At 43.4% G+C, this 19,545-nt stretch overlaps 1 protein-coding gene and 1 long non-coding RNA gene across 2 annotated transcripts; both read right to left on the bottom strand.

The window, feature by feature from the left end:
- Positions 1–611: 611 nt before the first annotated feature.
- On the bottom strand, positions 612–2,836 carry LOC145812728 (uncharacterized). The gene is made up of 2 exons (XR_014356228.1): positions 2,710–2,836; positions 612–830 (listed from the first exon to the last, which is right to left on the bottom strand). It is a non-coding gene; the product is annotated as an uncharacterized LOC145812728 (long non-coding RNA).
- Positions 2,837–3,945: 1,109 nt separating this feature from the next.
- LOC145813511 (uncharacterized) lies at positions 3,946–14,064 on the bottom strand. Its single transcript, XM_082908991.1, has 2 exons — positions 13,170–14,064; positions 3,946–13,060 (listed from the first exon to the last, which is right to left on the bottom strand). Exons 1-2 carry the CDS (start codon positions 13,639–13,641, stop codon positions 12,087–12,089), a joined length of 1,446 nt encoding a protein of 481 aa, XP_082765117.1. The 5' UTR covers positions 13,642–14,064; the 3' UTR covers positions 3,946–12,086.
- Positions 14,065–19,545: the final 5,481 nt, after the last annotated feature.

Genomic DNA, 19,545 nt, shown 5'->3' with positions numbered 1-19,545 from the left:
AGTAAGGGAGAGAGATGAAAGTACTGTGGGAAAGTCCTCTCGAACGTCTTGCCAGAAGTCCCCCCGGACGTCCATCTGGAAGTCCACCCCTGCGTCCGGACCCTTCAAGAAAAGGGAGGAAAAAAAAATTGGGTTTGACCAGTTGATCGGCCGAACGTCTGGCCGGTCAACCAGCCGATCAACTGATTATTTTTTTTTTTACTTGTTGGGATTATTTTTTTGGCTTGATATTTTTTATTAAATTAAATTATTTATTTACTTTATTTATTATATATATATATTTAACACACACCTTAACACACCCCTTAACACATCCATTGTATCACCATTCACTCACTAAATTAACAAACTCTTAACACACATTTTTTGGTCCACTTTTAACACTTTTTATCATAGAACACACTTTAACACACAACTTTAACACATCCATTATGGATGCCCTAATGTCATGACCCAAACCCGCCCCCATAGGATTAGTATCGTAACCGGCCAGTAATTCGCAGATTACCGAAAGCCTCTTAAACAGAAAATAAATTATTAGGGGCTAGCGGAAGCAAATAATAAATATACAATGTCCATTGAGTTGTGCAGACTTACATGAGACAAAAAAATTTAAACTTTGTTTTTTTTATATACATACATATCATATCATCGTATATATCGACTAGACAAAAAGGGACTTAGCCCTAAATACAGAATAAATGAAACTTAAACTTTAATCACATGGTTTTGACTATTTGACATATCCGGAACCTCCATGAGAGGCACATAGGTTGGTTGACAGGACAGAGTCCAAGCAGAAGTTCTAGGCTTAGTCACGCGCCTGATCACTTGCATACATAAATAATACAGTGAGTTAGAGCCTAGTGAATAATCTCGATATAAAGAGGTTAAATAAATGAGATCCTTAACTTAAACAAAACAATATAATGTTCTTGACATAATTAAAGCATATTTCGGAAACATATAATAACTAATATGAATCATCAAATCTTTCCACAATTCGTAGTACCCAATTGCCTTATCAAAACTTGTCGGAATACCACACAGGACGTTCATGACGGAACGAAACATTCAGAACACCCTCATTGGGCAGCTTCAAACAAAACGCCCACATAGGACGACTTCATGCAAAATGCTCATATAGGACGACATTATACAAAATGTCCTTATTGGATGACTTATACGAAACGTCCACTTGGGACAACTTGGTACAAAATGTCCATATAGGACGCGCTTATGCGAAACGCCCACTTTGGCAACTTTATTCAAAACGTCTGTAACGGGTAGATATGATACAGATCGATGCAATCGAAATCGTGTGAAATGGTCAATACAATCGAAATCATGCAAAACGATCGTAAAAGATTGGCATCATATATTATACCACAATGAGTCAATCACTTATACTGAACATACATGACGAGTTGAATACTATACAGAAGTCATTGGGAATCAAAAGGCATTTCCCAAACTGTTATCATAGTTATCATTTCAAAAGGAACTCATTCACTCTTTAACAAATTCCATTTTTTAAAAGCTTATCATATCTTACTCATTCATTCCTAACAAAACCTCATTTTCGAAGACATTGTATCGTACACGTTTTAGAGTTGCAAAGTATAACTTAACGATTTCAAGGTTCTTGTTCACAAACTTACTGTATCAACATCTCATAAACATTTCATAACAAAACATAGGTGGCACAAATTATCAGATAATATAGTCATTCTCAAAGTAATTCAAATACGAAAATATTCTTTACAAAGAAATTATTCACAGTGGTTGGCTGGATGATACTCCTTGTGCAAGCAACCTACACAAACACATAACATATACGCATTGAAACGCAATATCACTTCTTTGATTCAACTTGGCTTCTCTTGTCTTTTTTTGTCTAAGTAATCCGAAATTCAACTACACTTATTCTTTCTTGATTCAAATGAATCGGGTTCGCATTTCACATATTCTTTCATTACTAAATCATTCTTTTCCAAATAGACCGATTTCTAACTTGGCTTCTTAATCCATCATTACTAAATCAATGATTTATTCATGCAAAGATTTCAAATATTTTTCCTTGATTTTCAAAACATGAAATTAAAATTATAAGACTCTTAGAAGAATATTTGCACGTAATTTATGAAGCTTAATTTAACCATAATTTTCAAAATCAAGCCCAAAATAATTACTTTCTAATTTTACTTTCATAAACTTGATCTTAACTCCAACTCATCATTTTCTCATCAATTTTTCTAGCAAATATTGCATGTCTGTAATTCAAATAAACTAACTAATTTAATAAATATATTCCAAAATATGGTTAAATCAAGTAAGACTCTTAAATTGCATTACATACATGGATTAGGGATTTAAAATCAAAACCTCATTTATCTTCAAGATTAATTCTAGATTTCCATGGATTTTAATATTTATAAAAATTTTCATTCTTCTCTTCAAAATATGGAATTGATTAACTCAAATTCTTCAAAATTTATAATGCATGTACAGATAAAGTCCAAATTCGTGAAAAATAACACAAATTAAACTCAATTGCTAAATTTCTAAATTAATTTCTTAGTTCTTGAACTTTATTTTTCTTTTCATTATATTTAAAATTACATTAAAATTACATACAATTGGATTTTATTTCTTCTTGATTTGTGATGTTGGGAGCATTAATTCCAAAATTAGAGTTAGAAATCTTACCTAAAATTGTTGAATGATTGAATCTCTTCACTTTTTCCGAGCTTGTCCTTCCTTATTTCTTCTTCTTCTTGGGCTCTTGGGTTGAATTCCAGCACAATCTCTCTCTCTCTCTCTCTCTCTCTCTCTCAGCTCCTCCCAGCACAAACACTCCAACAATACATATATGTGATCTCATTCCTTTTTCTCAAACTCTTTCTTTAATACATACTAACTTGTTAATTAGTTGAGTAAAATTAGATTAGTTTAGTACACTAATTACACATTAGTTTAATTAAGATTAACACAATTAAATTAATCATGACTATTCACAAGTTTCACATAATTTAATTAATTTGATTTGACCTCCCTTAGAATCCAATTAATTAAATTTAAATTTATCAATTTAAATCAGATTTTTAATCAAACTCTCAAAAGGCTCCAAATGTCAAATTAAACTTATTTTCATCATTAATTTTGGCTTCTCACATCATTAGAGTCTTCAATTTTAGATCAAATCTAAAATCTCCATCAATAAATTACATATTCAATTGATTGCCTCATAAGTAAATTTAGTTCATAATAATCTTAATTCTCAATTCTCACAACCTAATTAACTCCAAGTTGGACCCAATTGATCAAATTCAATTTTACTAAACTGTATCGAATATTTAATTAACCCCCATATGGTTTCAAAATTAAAATAATTCAATTCATCAATTTTACTCTCTTGAGCCATTTAGGCTTCCAATTTCTAATTTCAATATAAATTCTCGATAGAAACACATACGAATTAATTTTCATAATTTTCATAAATCTTAAATTAAATCAAAATAATAGACAATTAAAATTTAACTCTCCTTAATTAAATAAATGCTAATTATTTTTACATAGTGGATCGTCACACCTAATACCACTGCTATGTTCACTCTAGGCCTATTCAAACTTGACGCACTTAAGCTTTTCACATACCCTGGCGTAAGCACATGGTTTTCAATGCTCTGACTTCTGTCAGCTTCCTTTGCAGCACCGTTCCTCTAGTTTCAAACTACCATCATTATGTTGCATGCTTCTCCATTGGTTTCTTTCACCACTCCACTTCTTGACTCTAGAACTTCCGTCTCTCTCCTCCCGCACTTCTCCTTCTCCACCTCCTCACTCTTACTTTCTCCACATGGCATGTTTTCTTTTGCCACATCATTCATAATCTCCATGTCATAGACTGAATCATTCGTTCTCACTAATGCTCCTGTAAGAGGGGCTAATTTGAGCCCACTAAATTATTTAGGCCCAATAGCCCAAGATTAGTGGGCCCGAATTTATCGCAAGTCCAAGAATCGGTGGGCCCAGATTTATCGCCATCAAACGGATTGAATCGCTGTAAGCCTCGAAAGGGTTCGGGTCCACGAACCTAGAGACTTACTCGGGCCCGGACTCGAAAGGGTATTAAGCAAGTCTAGAGATCCGAGGCACTCGGACTCGAAAGGATTCGGACCCACGAATCTAGAGATCCGAAGTACTTGGCTTCGAACGGATTCAGACGCAATCTAGAAGTCGCTCCGTTAATGAGTCCCAGAACACTTGCGGGCTCGGAGCTTTCCGGGATCTACGCACCAGAACCATGGGCGTAATGGAGTTCGAACAAAGGACCCGATCCCGAGGACGGTGAGTGGAGATAAATTCACTCTTCGGTTAAACTAGCCTATACCCGGGTCGAGGTGGCACGACCCCGGGGGGTCCATGAGACTCGGCAATATTTTGCAGCAGGACGTCCTCTGGGACTACCCCTGACCCTTTGGGATGATTGGGGATCATTGGTTAGGTGTGGCTAAGAAGAAGGGTTCGCCGAGGGACTGATCTCCTCTTCGGGGTTTTCTCATCCTCGGAGAAGTCACCTCCTCGGAGAGGTCACCTCCTCGGACAAGGTGGTTAGAGAGAATATCCCCCATGTGCCTTGCACATGGGCTCCATCCTACATCATGAGGTGCCTATAAATAGCACTCACCCATAGCTTTACAAGGGATGGATTTTGGAGATTTTTAACTCTTGGGAAAGAACTAATTTCCCTTCTCCATTATCAACCTTGAGAGTGAAAGTGGGAGATCAATGGGAGAGCCTTGCCATTATTCTATTCTCTAGCCATTTTGCCTTCTTCTTCACCCAATCTCTTATCTCCATCATCTCCTTTATTGTTGTGTTCCTAAGTTGAGATTATTGAAGAATCTAAGCCTCTCATCATATTCTAGAGAATTCGATCTTCGAATTTTCCAACTCCTTTCTTGAACCCTCTCCTACATTTTGGCGACTCTGCTGGGGAGGCGGATTGGTTAATGGTCTCAACGAGATCTGGAATCCACACAACTCCAACAAGGATGGCGGGAGAAGATGAAGTTCACCAACAAGGATCCTCTAATGGTGGTGATGACAGAACCATGGCTCCAGATCAACCACTTTTGCTTGAAGCCATTCAAGGACTTCAAAATACTCAGCAAGAGATTCTTACCACTCTTCAGAATCTCACTCACACCATGTTAGTGATGAGTTCTAATTTTGCACCGGCGCCAAACGGAAATCAAACGGGTGGTGGAGTTATTCCCGCCGGAGCGCAAAATCAAATCCAAGGAGAAGCAGGCCCCAATCAACCTGTGGCTCATGGCAACACAGCCACAGTAACACATGCTCAAACCACAGTAGACGGCAGCAGTTTGCCCATGCCCAGGCTCCATGGCGTGCCGAGCCAAGATCCAATGGTGACTAGGGGAGTTTCTGGTGTAATGAACGGCATTCCAACGACTGCTGGTGTCCAGGAAAACATAAGGAGCATGATGGCGCAAAAGGGAGCTATGCCCGTACCTAATCTTGTTACGCCACCAGTGAATGTTACCCAAGCACCAAGCAGGCCTCCTTTGGTGCCAACAACAAATCTGCAAGCACAACCCGGTATAGCGGCGCCGTGCGGTGGACTCTATGGGCCTCAATTCAATATCCCATCACCAACTGGCTTGTCTATAGGCGCTGATGGCCAGTATCGTCAAATGTCCTCACCAATGATGAATTCGCAGCACCAGAATGGCCAAGACGCCCCTAGCTCAGTCTTCGGGTACATAAGCCAAGTCCCGGGAATACCACCATCAAACTCTCTCCCCCAACAGTTTCTCACTCTCGCCGATGTGCAGGCCATGTTCGATCTCGAACGGGGCAAGAGGACCTTACCCTCTTTGCCTGATCCAGACGTCAAGCCGCCTTACCCCATTGAGATGCTGAGTTATCCATACCCTGAGGGGTATACAGTGCCGAAGTTCATCAAGTTCGACGGCAAACAAGGAAATGCCCGAGAACATGTTGTGCGATTCATCGAGACTCTAGGTATTCATGGGTCAAACCACGTCCTCCGACTGAGAGAATTCTCTAAGTCCCTCACCGACCGAGCATATAGTTGGTATGTTAATTTGGCCCCAAACTCTGTCCGAAGTTGGGAGGAAATGGTTAACAAATTCCACTCCAAGTTCTTTCAAGTGGCGGAGAAGGTGACCACACTTACATTGTGTAAAGAGAAGCAACAAGAAAGTGAAGACATCCTTGACTACGTCAAAAGGTTTCAGGACAAGGCCGTGGATTGTCATGAAGCAGTTGAGGAGAGTTATCTGGTTCAAATTTGTCTAGAAGGGGCATTGAGCAGGTACAAAATGTTTCTAGTTAACCACAAGATACCCACCTTCTCGGCATTAATAGAAGCAGCTCGGAACATTAGCATTCCTCAGGCTCAGGAGTCCGGATTTAAAGCCAGTTACAAGACTAGTTTCAAGTCATCTAGTGGACCTATCGTTGCTGCTGCCTCTGCCCCGGATACCCGAAATTCACAAGGAGGAGGTCATAGAGGCCAGAAGAGGAAGCAATATAATAGTGAAAAGGGGAATGTTTCTTATCCATGTGGAATCGAGGAAGTAAAAGCTCTAGTTAAGGAATGGGTGGCTGACGGAGAGCTAAAATTGCCTTATGTTGAAGAAATGCCTTCAAAAAAGGACCGCGAGAGCCCTGAATTTTGTGTCTACCATCGTACATTGAAACATCCGACAGAGAAGTGTTGGACTCTCAGGAAAATCTTCAGAGATAAAGTCGAGGCAGACGAATTGAGGTTCAAAAAGCGAGGGACTCAAGACATCCGAGAACAACCATATCCTCAACACCGAGACAAGGGCAAGAATGTTGCTATGATAGCTTATGAAGGCCCGATGATCGAGGCTATCGCCAATCTCGATGACGATGACTGTTATCTGGACGACATCCTCGAGCCAGAGGGTGAGCAAGTTTACTATGGAAGTGCTATCGATCCAGAGGGCAGAGCATTTATGACTCATGGCGAAGATCCCTTTGATCCAGAAGGAGGAGAAGAATACTATGGAAGAGGAGGACACCATGTTTATGTGGCATCTTATTTTGAGGAGACCGAGGAGATGGTTAACTACGAGCCTCCAAGAGTGGAAAAAGATCCGGATCACTATGCCAAAACTTTGCAAGACTGTGTGAAGTTCAAGCAGTTCTTTGACCAGCTTGGACTTTCCAAGGTGGCAAGAACAGAAATCACCAAGTCTATCATTAATATAGCCGAGGCACACCATGAGGAATGCATGTCGACTGAGGGATCTATCCCGAGGAAGGCAAAAGAGCAATCTAGTGCCATTACTTTCTCCGAGGTTGATCGGAAGTATCCTTTTTCTCACAATCGCCCGCTTTATGTGACTGCTTTTATTAACGGGGTTGAGTTCAAAAGGGCCTTTCTAGATAGTGGAGCCTCTATCAACATTATGACTCGCGCTACTCTAGAAAAGGCCGGAATCACTGAAGAACGCATTGTGAAGCAGCCGATAGTCATCACTGGCTTCGGTGGAGAAAGGAGAGTTACTATCGGATGCGTAACAGTTGATTTAGCCGTTGGAGAGATTCGCTCGGCCACCAAGTTCCATATTATCGATTCTGAGGCAAATTATCACATCATTCTAGGGAGGACCTGGATGCATAGATATGGGGCTGTACCATCAAGTTATCACCAGTGTGTTAAGGCTAAATGGGGAAAGAAGACGGTGACAATTCAGGCTACAGAAAGGCCGTTCGAGATCCATGAAGCTCATTATTCTGATGCCATCTACTTCACCGAACTGGCTGTCGAAGAAGTTCCCACCACCTCTAAGCCTCGAGGGGTCAAAATTCCTCGTTGGGAGGATATCAAAGATGACAAGGAGCCGATGACAGAATCAAGTAAGCGGGCGATGTCTAGACCAGAAAGTCCGCCTATTCCTCGGAAGGTGATGAAAGTTCGAGAAGGAGGCAAGATGGTGTATTATTTATGAAGGTGCGGGGAGTCGGTTTCTTCAGTCACCGACTCCGAGTCAAAAGAAGAGCCTCCTGACAATGATATAGTAATAAAGCCTGAAGTGGCTCCAGAATGTATGCAAGATGGGCCGAAGCCTCAGCCTGAACAACTTATCGAAATAGATCTGAGTGATGGACAAGATGCACCGAGGCCGGTATTCGTAAGTTCGAGCCTTAGCCCAGAAAAGCGGGAACAGTTGTTAAAGTTGATAAGCTGATACTCAGATGTGTTTGCTTGGTCATATAAGGAAATGCCCGGACTAGATCCTGACCTAGTCTCCCACTATCTTGATGTGTTCCCAAACTCCAAGCCAATTAAGCAAGCTGCTCGAAAATATCATCCAGATCTCGAAGAGAAGATTAAGGAGGAGATTGAAAAACTTCAACAGGCTGGTTTCATCCGGCCAATACAGTACCCCACGTGGTTAGCAAACATCGTGCCAGTAAAGAAGAAGAATGGCCAAATCAGAGTATGTGTAGACTTTCGAGATTTGAACAAATCTTGCCCGAAGGATGAATTCCCTCTTCCTCACATCGACACCCTCGTGGATACTACCTCGGGACACCAGATGTTCTCATTCATGGATGGATTCAGTGGATACAATCAGATTAAGATGGCTGAAGAGGACGCAGAAAAGACTGCTTTTAGAACACCTCTCGGAAACTTCTTCTATACAGTCATGCCTTTCGGACTCAAGAATGCCGGTGCAACTTACCAAAGGGCTATGACTGCAATCTTTCATGACATGATCCATCATGAGATGGAAGATTATGTTGATGATCTAGTGGTGAAATCCAAGAAAGAAGAAGACCATCTCCGAGACCTTGAGAAGGTATTCAAGAGGTGCCAGAAATTCAAAATGAGGATGAATCCTCTCAAATGTGCTTTCGGGGTGACGGCCGGGAAGTTCCTCGGGTTTCTTGTACATAGGCATGGTATCGAGGCAGATGAAGACAAGGTCAAATCTATCAGAGCAATGCCTCCCCCGCATTCTCAGAAGGAGTTAAAGAAGTTCCTCGGGAAGGTGTCTTATATTCGGAGGTTTATCCCAGCACTGGCAGAGATCTCTACGCCTTTCGGCTCTTTGTTAAAAGGAGATGCCAAGTTCGAGTGGAACCAAGAGCACCAAAAGGCCTTTGAGAGAATCAAGGCGGCCTTGACCTCGCCTCAGACCATGATAGCCCCGCAGCCCGGGGTGCCTCTAATGTTGTACCTAACTTCAACCCCCAAGTCCATAGGGGCATTATTGGTCCAAGATGTAGATGGAGTAGAACGCCCGGTGTATTACATCAGTCGGAAGATTCGAGGAGCAGAAGTCCGATATACTCCAGTAGAGAGACATTGTTTAGCTTTGGTATTCACTGCCCAAAAGCTCAGACATTACTTCCTAGCACATCAGATTCAGATTGTTACTAGAAGTGATCCAATCCGATACCTCCTCAGCAAGCCTGCTCTAACCGGGAAGGTGGCAAGATGGTTGTTAGCATTGGGTGAATTCGAGATCACATGTGTAGCCCCCAAGGCGATCAAAAGCCAAGCCTTAGCTGATCTCCTTGCCCAATTTCCAAGTGGTGACTATGAACCAGTGAATGAAGAATTAAGAGGAGAGGTGCACGCAGCTATGGCTTCCGAGGAAAGCTTCTGGACATTGAGCTTTGACGGAGCAGCAGCCGGAGGGAAGGGAGGAACCGGGATAGTCCTTACAAGCAAAAGTGGGGAAAAGTTATATTTGTCTTATAAACTGGATTTCCATTGTTCGAATAACGAAGCCGAGTATGAGGCTCTTATTTTAGGCTTGATAGCAGCTGAGAAGCACAGTATCAAGAAGATTCGGATCCGGGGGGACTCAAAGCTGATAGTGAGGCAAGTTTCAGGACAGTTCGTCTTAAAGGAGCCTGCCTTGGCCACATATCGAACAACAGTCCAAAGGCTTCTTGACAAATTTCAGAAGGTCGAAATAGAGCATGTGCCTCGCTCCGACAACAAGTTTTCAGATGCCCTCGCAACATTAGGGGCAAGAGTTGACATTCCAGAGGAAGAGGCAACAATTGTTATCAAGAAAAGAACAGAACCTTCAATAATACCAGAAGACAAAGGCCTTCCGGAGGACTGGAGAGGAGAAGTCCTCGAACAACTCAGAAGCAAAGTTGGAAAACTGACTATGGCCAAGCTTGCCCAATTCACAATTATTCAAGGTGAACTTTACTTCCGAGGAGGTACCGGATTCCTAGCCCGGTGTATTGGCCAACAAGAAGCAAGCTTCCGACTACAACAGATCCATGAAAAGTCTTGCGAGGATGGGGATATCAGTCTGTATAGAAGAATCCAAAGACAAGGTTATTATTGGCCCGAGATGGAGAAGGACTCAAATCAATTACAGAGGGAATGCCCCAAGTGTCAGTCATACATCCGGGAGGATGAGAGTTGCTTTGAAATTGATACCCCTGACTGGAGGCAAGTCTACATTGACTATCTCAAAGAGGGAACACTACCTGAGAGCCCGAGGGACATTGCACACCTCAAGAGGAGAGCGAGGCGGTACTTTCTTGATCAGGACAAGCTGTATAGAAGAAGTATTGAGGGCACTCCCCTGAGATGTCTCTCCAAGGAGGAGTCAGATCTAGTCCTCGGAAGAGCCCACGAGATTGAACATCAAGGAGGGGCTCGGCTGTTCGAGCAACTTATACACCTTGGGTATTACTGGCCGACCATGGAGTCAGATGCATCCCATCACGTGAAGAGGTGCCAGACTTGTCAGAAACACGGAAATTTGATCCACGCTCCAGCTGTAGACCTGCATAGTATCCGAACGCCATGGCCGTTCCATACCTGGGCTTTTGATCTGATAGGGCCCATCTCCACATCTTCTAAGGGGTACAAGTGGATTCTCGCAGCCACAGAATTGAGTACAAAGTGGGTCGAAGCAATTCCTCTAAAGAACGCTACGGGGCCTGTAGTCGCGAACTTCATCAAGGAGAATATCATTTGCCGATTTGGGGTACCAAACACCATCCTCTCGGATAACGGCACTCCCTTCATAAACAAATATGTGAAGAGCCTCTTAGAGACTTACCAAGTGAAGCATCACAAATCCACACCCTACTATCCAAAAGGGAACGGGCAGGCGGAAGCCACAAACAAGACACTGATAAGGATTCTGAGCAAGATGATGGATGAGTTTGGGGGGACTTGGTCCGAACAGTTGATAGTAGCCCTATGGGCGTATCGCACTTCGAAGAGAAAGCCAACTCAAGCAACTCCTTACTCCCTTGTGTATGGGTCCGAGGCAGTGTTACCTATAGAGTTGGAAACGCCATCTGCTCGAATGGCTCTCGCCTCGGGGATGGTATTGGAGCCTCGAACCACCAGATTGGAAGCATTAGAGGAAAAGCATGACAGAGCTGCAAAAGTCATGGAAAGGTATCATGAATCCATCGCCCGAGCCTATAACCAGACTGTGATACCAAGGAAGTTTGAAGAAGGTGATCTAGTATGGAAGATTGTAGACCCAATCATGCGAGGACAGCCTTTGCCCAAGTTTTCTCCAAAATGGGAAGGGCCCTACAAGGTGGTTCGGGCGAGCTCAAGCGGGTACTACAAACTTGTAAGGGTTGAAGACGGCTTCCGAACTGGCCCGCTCAATGCAAAGTTTATCAAGCATTACTACCCATAGTTGGACTCGTCTATGTTGAAATTCATTTTCACTTTCTTACTTTGTCTAAAAGATGTATTTCCCTTACGTTATGAAGAAGCTGGTTTTCTCTATGGTGCATGTTTTATCCCATCACTTACAGTGAATCTATTATACTTTCGTCAAGAAAGTTGAAGAACTAATGAGAATATTTCAGCTTTTATATGTGCATATGATTGTTCTTTCCATTGTATCATTCGAAATAAATATTTTTATCAAGTAGAATGAGAAAACAATGCGAAAATGTCCAAACAACAAAAATTTTGTCATTTCATTGCATTGTCCTAGATAAAACATTTTTTATCGAAAGGGGCAAGAAAGTAATGATAAAAAAAAAACTCAATCTTTCCTAAAGACACCCTCGAAGAAGCTGCCCGTCATATCTACATCTGGAGGACAAACAGTAGAGTGTGCCTCTAAAGTCTCCAAGGCCCGAGCATAACCCGACTCAAGTTCACGAAGAGTTGCCTTTATCTCATCTATAGAGGTGCGATAAGAGGCAAGCACAGACATAAGTTCCAGCTGATGACTGGCGTTCGAAGCTATATCCAGGCGCTTCCGAAGCCATGATAAGTCCACTTGGTGACGCTCCATGTCAGAGATCCCCTGATACGCCGTCTCGACTACTTTCCCATTAAGGTCACACAACCGTTGCCTGTCCAAGCTATATAAGATAGTGGCAAAAGACTCGAGAAGAGCAGTCTGAATGAGCGGACACTGGCAAGCAAATGAAGCAAAGGTCTCCGGGTAACTTGAATGCACAAGCTGTAGAACTGAAGCAAACTCAGGAGCTACCCAATAATGGAGAAATGATACTTTGCCAGAAGCTGAAGGAGGGATTGGGGCCGGAAAGCTGCTAGTCTCAGGAATCTCCCCAATGTCTATCGGGTTAGATGAACCACCCGGAGGGGTAACTCCCGGCAGAGGTCCCGAGCCTGAGAATGCCGAACGATAAGGGGAAAGACCAAAAGCATCACTATCAATGTGGAAATCACTAAGATTCAGATCCAAAATATTCGAAGGCACTGGCGATGAAGAACCTCTGGCAGTCGTCTCAAAGGCAGGTGTCCCCCCTTGAGAAGGAGAACCGTGAGGAGTTACAAAGAGAGTCGGAGTAGAGCCCGAGGCAGGTGAAGGCAGGACCCCGGTAGCAGCTAACACTGGAGCAGAGTCCGAGGCAGGTGAAGGCAGGACCCCAGTAGCAGCTAACACTGGAGCAGAGTCCGAGGCAGGTGAAGGCAGGACCCCGGTAGCAGCTAACACTGGAGCAGAGTCTGAGGTAGGTGAAGGCAAGACCCCGTTAGCAGCTAACACTGAAGAAAAGATAAGAAGGCCTTATTAGAGGTAGGGAATAGGAAAGTCATTTAAGTAAAGATTTCTCACAGATATAAGTAAATGACAAACTTTAGAAAGAAAGATTACCAGAGGGAGAATCAATATGCAAAGCAGGGGCAACTGAAGGACTCCTAGCATCAACAAAGTCACTTGGTCGTGTAGAGACCACCTGATCGATCTCAATGTCTGATGAAGCCTGAACAGTAGCAGTCATCCCTGAAGAAGGAAGGAGGGCCGGAGGATGAGAATCACCATAAGTGCCAGAGCGAGTCTCAGAGATTTCTAGCACATCCACCTCCACACCATTCCCAGAGGCGCACCTCGTCTCTACATTGCTTCTAGAAGCATGGCCTACGGCATCAATTTCTGAGGCATCAGTCCCTCCAGTAATCTCAACATCAGAACGGTGAGCCCCAATAACCTCGTCACCAAGATAGCGCTCCTCCTCAGCTATGGTAGGGCGGTGACGACGCATACGTGGAATAAGGTCACAAAATTGGTCGGAGGACTCAGCCTCATCATCGTCATCATCTATAACTGCTATACGAGAGGTGCGCATCTTCACAAGTCTTGCAGACAAGGGGAGGGTGTCGTCCAAGTCTGAGTCCGGCCTGGGGGAGGCAGCATGGCCAGGAGCCACGGTACTGAGAACGTCAACAACCGCAGGATCCTACACAACATGGGCAAATAAAAGTTTTCATTTTTTAGAAGGTATAGTCGCAAAAAGGAAAGTAGCTTCAAATCAAAAATTTCGGGTACCTCATGAAGCCTTTTGGAAAGGCGAGGAGCGGAAGGACTGGCATCAGAAGTCCTCTTGTGAGCCATCTTCTTAAGGCGGGTCGTCCGAGGACCAGAGGCCTTATTCAAAGGGACTGGCTCTGGAGAAGTAATTGCCAAGCTAGAAGCAGATGCTCGAGCAGAAGGGTCAGTTGGAGCAGATGAGGTGAAGAAACTCTCGTACATGTGGTCAGATTTTCGGCTCTCGGGTAGCCGAAGAGAAGAATCCTTCTTATAAATCGGCGGAGGCAAACATACGGTCGATCTGCTCTGGACAAATGCAATAAACGCGTCGATATTCTTCTGCCAATACCGCCTGAAAGAAGGGGTGAAACCCCCTACTCGGCTCAAGCCTGGCATCGTCAAAGAGCCGGATATGGGAAGCACGGTGTGTACAAGCCCGCGACTGAAGCGCCCGTAGCTCGCTGAAAATGATAATAAAGGAGGTGCTGGCCCCGGGGCACATTGATCAAACCCGAATTGACATGCTACACGGTCAGGCCTATAAACGGCACTATCAACGCCTTCCTCATGCCACACCGGTAATGAACTCGGACGGATCATAATCAGCATATCAACAAAGGGTGCAGGGATGTTTTTCGGCAAAGGAAAGGACACCGAGCGGGAGGAACCATGATAGATAAGCGGTGTGGCCACACGCACAGGTGGGCATACATACGGCTGTGCCACAAAGCGTCGGGGATCATCCACCAGAGTATTCAAGGATAAGGTGGAAATGGTACGTGACCACCGTGTAATCAACGGCTGGCAAGACTTCGCTTTCTCAAATGTCCGAGACCCATCAGTATCGAGCACGGGGATGCCATCTTTATCCACTTTCTCCCGAAGAACTTCCGCCTCAAATACAGTCGGAGCAGGGGCAAATTTTGGGAACCTCTCGAAGAAGAAACATAGCAGGAACTGGCTGTGAATAAAGGAGACAGGCTCATATCGACCCACGGAGCGAACCATATCTCGATGTAGTAGATCCAGCCGATAGTAGAGATTCCCAAGAAATAGGGGAGCCAAAGGGATCCGATCTCCTCTAAAGAGCCTGACTGCCAAGGGGAAGACGAAAGGATTGAGGGAATCCGGAGGTGTGCTCGGAAGAATGAAGAATGAAAGGAAGCAAGCCAGAAATCCCAAGAAATAGAGCCTGGAGCCATACATCGGACCGGCTTCATACTCCCGAGAGTCAGGGTCAGCATCTCTGGCCAAGGGCTGAAGATCCTTGAAGAAGTGACGGATCCATGCAGTATAGGAGGCACGGTCCGTCCTTACTCGACTAGTCCTCCTCGCTGAACCATCAAAAACAGAACTCCACCGACCACAAGTTTGAAGATTTAGCTTCAGAGATTGGATCAAAGAATCATCTTCGGGGGGTGTCTGCTCAGGGTCGAAGAAATGACAGTATGCATGTCTGAGAAATTTAAAATTTCTCATACACGCAAGGGGCAAATGTAAGAGGGGCTAATTTGAGCCCACTAAATTATTTAGGCCCAATAGCCCAAGATTAGTGGGCCCGAATTTATCGCAAGTCCAAGAATCGGTGGGCCCAGATTTATCGCCATCAAACGGATTGAATCGCTGTAAGCCTCGAAAGGGTTCGGGTCCACGAACCTAGAGACTTACTCGGGCCCGGACTCGAAAGGGTATTAAGCAAGTCTAGAGATCCGAGGCACTCGGACTCGAAAGGATTCGGACCCACGAATCTAGAGATCCGAAGTACTTGGCTTCGAACGGATTCAGACGCAATCTAGAAGTCGCTCCGTTAATGAGTCCCAGAACACTTGCGGGCTCGGAGCTTTCCGGGATCTACGCACCAGAACCATGGGCGTAATGGAGTTCGAACAAAGGACCTGATCCCGAGGACGGTGAGTGGAGATAAATTCACTCTTCGGTTAAACTAGCCTATACCCGGGTCGAGGTGGCACGACCCCGGGGGGTCCATGAGACTCGGCAATATTTTGCGGCAGGACGTCCTCTGGGACTACCCCTGACCCTTTGGGATGATTGGGGATCATTGGTTAGGTGTGGCTAAGAAGAAGGGTTCGCCGAGGGACTGATCTCCTCTTCGGGGTTTTCTCATCCTCGGAGAAGTCACCTCCTCGGAGAGGTCACCTCCTCGGACAAGGTGGTTAGAGAGAATATCCCCCATGTGCCTTGCACATGGGCTCCATCCTACATCATGAGGTGCCTATAAATAGCACTCACCCATAGCTTTACAAGGGATGGATTTTGGAGATTTTTAACTCTTGGGAAAGAACTAATTTCCCTTCTCCATTATCAACCTTGAGAGTGAAAGTGGGAGATCAATGGGAGAGCCTTGCCATTATTCTATTCTCTAGCCATTTTGCCTTCTTCTTCACCCAATCTCTTATCTCCATCATCTCCTTTATTGTTGTGTTCCTAAGTTGAGATTATTGAAGAATCTAAGCCTCTCATCATATTCTAGAGAATTCGATCTTCGAATTTTCCAACTCCTTTCTTGAACCCTCTCCTACAGCTCCCTTCCATATCTTGTTTCTCCAGGTTATTTGAACTGCAATTCTCGTCCATCTCTAGAAGCTTGTGACACTTGCAACTAATTTTCAATGTTTTAGCCCTTACCGCCTGTTCTTCATATACTCTCACTGGGCATACCGAACCTCTGCATTCTAGATTTACTATCATGTTAATTGGTTCAATGCATTTGGTGGAGATCTTAACCTTGGCACTCACAAATGACATTGGTTGGTTTGTGTCACCCTCCAAGCATATAACTTGCCCCCACAAACCCCCAAACCTTTTTAAGTTTGTACCATTCCAAAGGTTTAACGGAAAGCCATAGTAGCTAATCCATACTCTCCTTTCCTGCTCCAGCACCCACCCTGTTTTTTCCATAGCATTTTCTTCACTTCAGTCCATGATCAATTCCTCGATAGGCTTCATTTTCAGTTCCATCTCCTCCTTTGAGTTGAATGTTAAAACCACATCCCATCCTCTGCTTTCTCTCACCATAATATCCTCCATACCTATAATTTTAAGTTCTTTCTTCGGGCTAATATTGGCATACTCAGCCTTTAGACGTACAATTACGCTTTCATACAACCACCCATTTCTTATTTCCTCTGCCTTTAACATAATGCTACATGTACCACCAGTCATGTTCCCTATTGTAGCCTCGGCATATGATCTCTGATTTGTATAGCCTTTTGTGCCTCTTCTGCCTTCCCCCCTTGTACAGCTTGAACTTGACTCTTTGTTTGAGTATGAAATGGTACTCTTGTAGCTTTTTCCTTTGCCTTTTCTTTACCAAAATTTGCATTTACCTTTATTTCCTTATCATCCACCCATAGGCCATTGGTTGTTTGAACAGCTACTTTGGCTGCCACAAAGTAGTTAAACCTTACAAAGCCAAACCTTGTGTTGGTTACCCTTCTTTTCTTCTCCAAACAAACATCTCCGTCTGGGGCTTCTCATGGTTTCCCGAGAACACCGACAAGTAATGTTGTCAACATTAAACAAGGCTAAGCTGTCCATTAACACAACTCTGGAACAACTGGTGTCACTAATCACCCGAAGAGAAACTGCTCTCCTGATGGCCTTCTCCGACAAAGAGCTACCACCGGAAGGATCAAGACATAATAAGCCTCTATATGTGTCACCGGAGTGTAAAAAGAAATAGATCTCAATGGTTTGATTGACACTGGATCAACTATCAATGTTTGCCATTCGCGCACTACTTATGCGATCGGGCTAAAGCCGGCAGATTTCAAACCCACTATTCAGTTAATTCGGGCTTATAATAATACTAGTCGGGAAGTTATGGGGACAATCAAAGTGCAAATAATAGTAGGTCCTTTTGAGCATGAAGCTGAATTTCATGTTATGAATGTCCTCGTAACATTCAACTTGCTATTGGGAAGGGCCTAGCTCCATTAGATGAAAGTCATATCATCCACGATGCATCAATTGGTAAAATACCCATATGACGAAGGTATTGCCACTATATTCGAAAATTCATCCATTTATCCTCTCCAAGAAGTTACAATGTTGTTACTAGAAATACAACATGGGGAGGAGGGTGTATTTCTCTCAAGCTTTACATTGGCAAAGGCCCAGCTAGTTTAAATACTCATTCCAGAAGATGAAGACGTATACATCAATGCCCAATCAATTTACTTCATGAGTAAACTGGGTCACATTCCTGGGATGGGGTTAGGACAAAGTGGCAAGAAGGGTATTGCTACAACCGATGAAGTACCTCATAACCCGCATGCATTCAGAGTAGGGTATTCATCTACAACAGATGACTAGAAAAGGAAAAGTGAAGAGATCAAGGAGAGGATCAAGACAAAGAGAATTCGGCAACAGTTTGAGTTGGTCCATAAGCTAATTTGTGGAACCTTGAAAGGGCGCTTTGTTCGAGAATGAGAGGATTTCCCTTTCTATGGGTTTCCAGAGCCATGGATCAACCAAGAGGAAAAGAAGAGATATCTCGGGTTTGAAACCTTCTTCGATCATCAGCTTTCTGATAGCAACGAGAAAGGCATCTCCAAGCATCGACATCGGTCAAGACAGTGATATCAATTCTGAAAGTAGTACAGAAGGCGTCCTAGGTCTGACACTGGCTGATTTGCTAAAAGAGTCTGATACTAGTGTTGAACCAATAAACTTTGGGGATATGACTATTTCTGTGATCGGGGAAGGACCGCCTATCAATTGCTCAAGCTTCATCGTGGATGTAGTGAATGGCACGCAAGCAAATTAGCATGTTGAAAAACGTTTTATTGGGAGTTCTAAAGTGGTTATTGAGTCTGAGTTAGCTGACCTTGTTGGTTTGGAGTCAGATCCAAGTTTGTTTGAGATGTTAGAGTCTTCTTTTGCTTTATCTTTTTCTTTTGAGTCTGTTGCAACATTTGAGCTTGAGATTCTGAATGAAGATGTTATGATTTCTGCTTACTTCTCTGTGTCTATAGTTTATAGTATTGACCATAATTTTTAAAATTTTGATGAAAACGAAGAGGAAGAAATTCCTTGGGCTTTGAAAATTTTAATCAATTGGGAGGAAGAAAGGCATGTTAAGCCATTGGTTGACAAAATTGTTTCCATAAATGTGGGTACTGAGATAGATCCTCGCTTAGTCTAGATTGGTTCCACTTTATCTTCAGAGGAACACAAGCATTTAGTTGTTTTTTAAAGAAATTCAAAGATGTTTTTGCGTGGTCCTATGAAGATATTCCTGGAATTGATCATGAGATTGTACAAAATAGAATCCCTCTTAATCTCAAGGCTCAATCAGTCAAATAGAAAATTCACAAAATTCGTCCGAATTGGGCATTGAAAATCAAAGAAAAGGTTACTAAACAAATCAATGTCAAGTTCTTGCTTGTATCCAAGTATTCGACCTGGCTGGCCAACATTGTGCCAGCCCCAAAGAAAGATGGTAGAATCAGGGTGTGTGTTGACTTCCGGCATTTGAACAAGGCTAGTCCGAAGGATGACTTTCCATTGCCACATATTGATGAATTGGTAGATTTCACTGCAGGGCATGCCTTACTGTCATTCATGGATGGTTTTTAGGGGTATAACTAGATCCTTATAGCTCTAGAGGACAAAGAAAAGACTGCATTTATGACACCATAGGGGACGCATTGTTACAGGGTTATGCTATTCAAATTGAAAAATGTAGAGGCCACTTATC

The sequence above is a fragment of the Camellia sinensis genome, chromosome 15, assembly GCF_055761805.1.
Source record: "Camellia sinensis isolate YWXY chromosome 15, ASM5576180v1, whole genome shotgun sequence".
Taxonomy (NCBI): Eukaryota; Viridiplantae; Streptophyta; class Magnoliopsida; order Ericales; family Theaceae; genus Camellia; species Camellia sinensis.
This window is presented reverse-complemented; position numbering and strand designations above follow the sequence as displayed.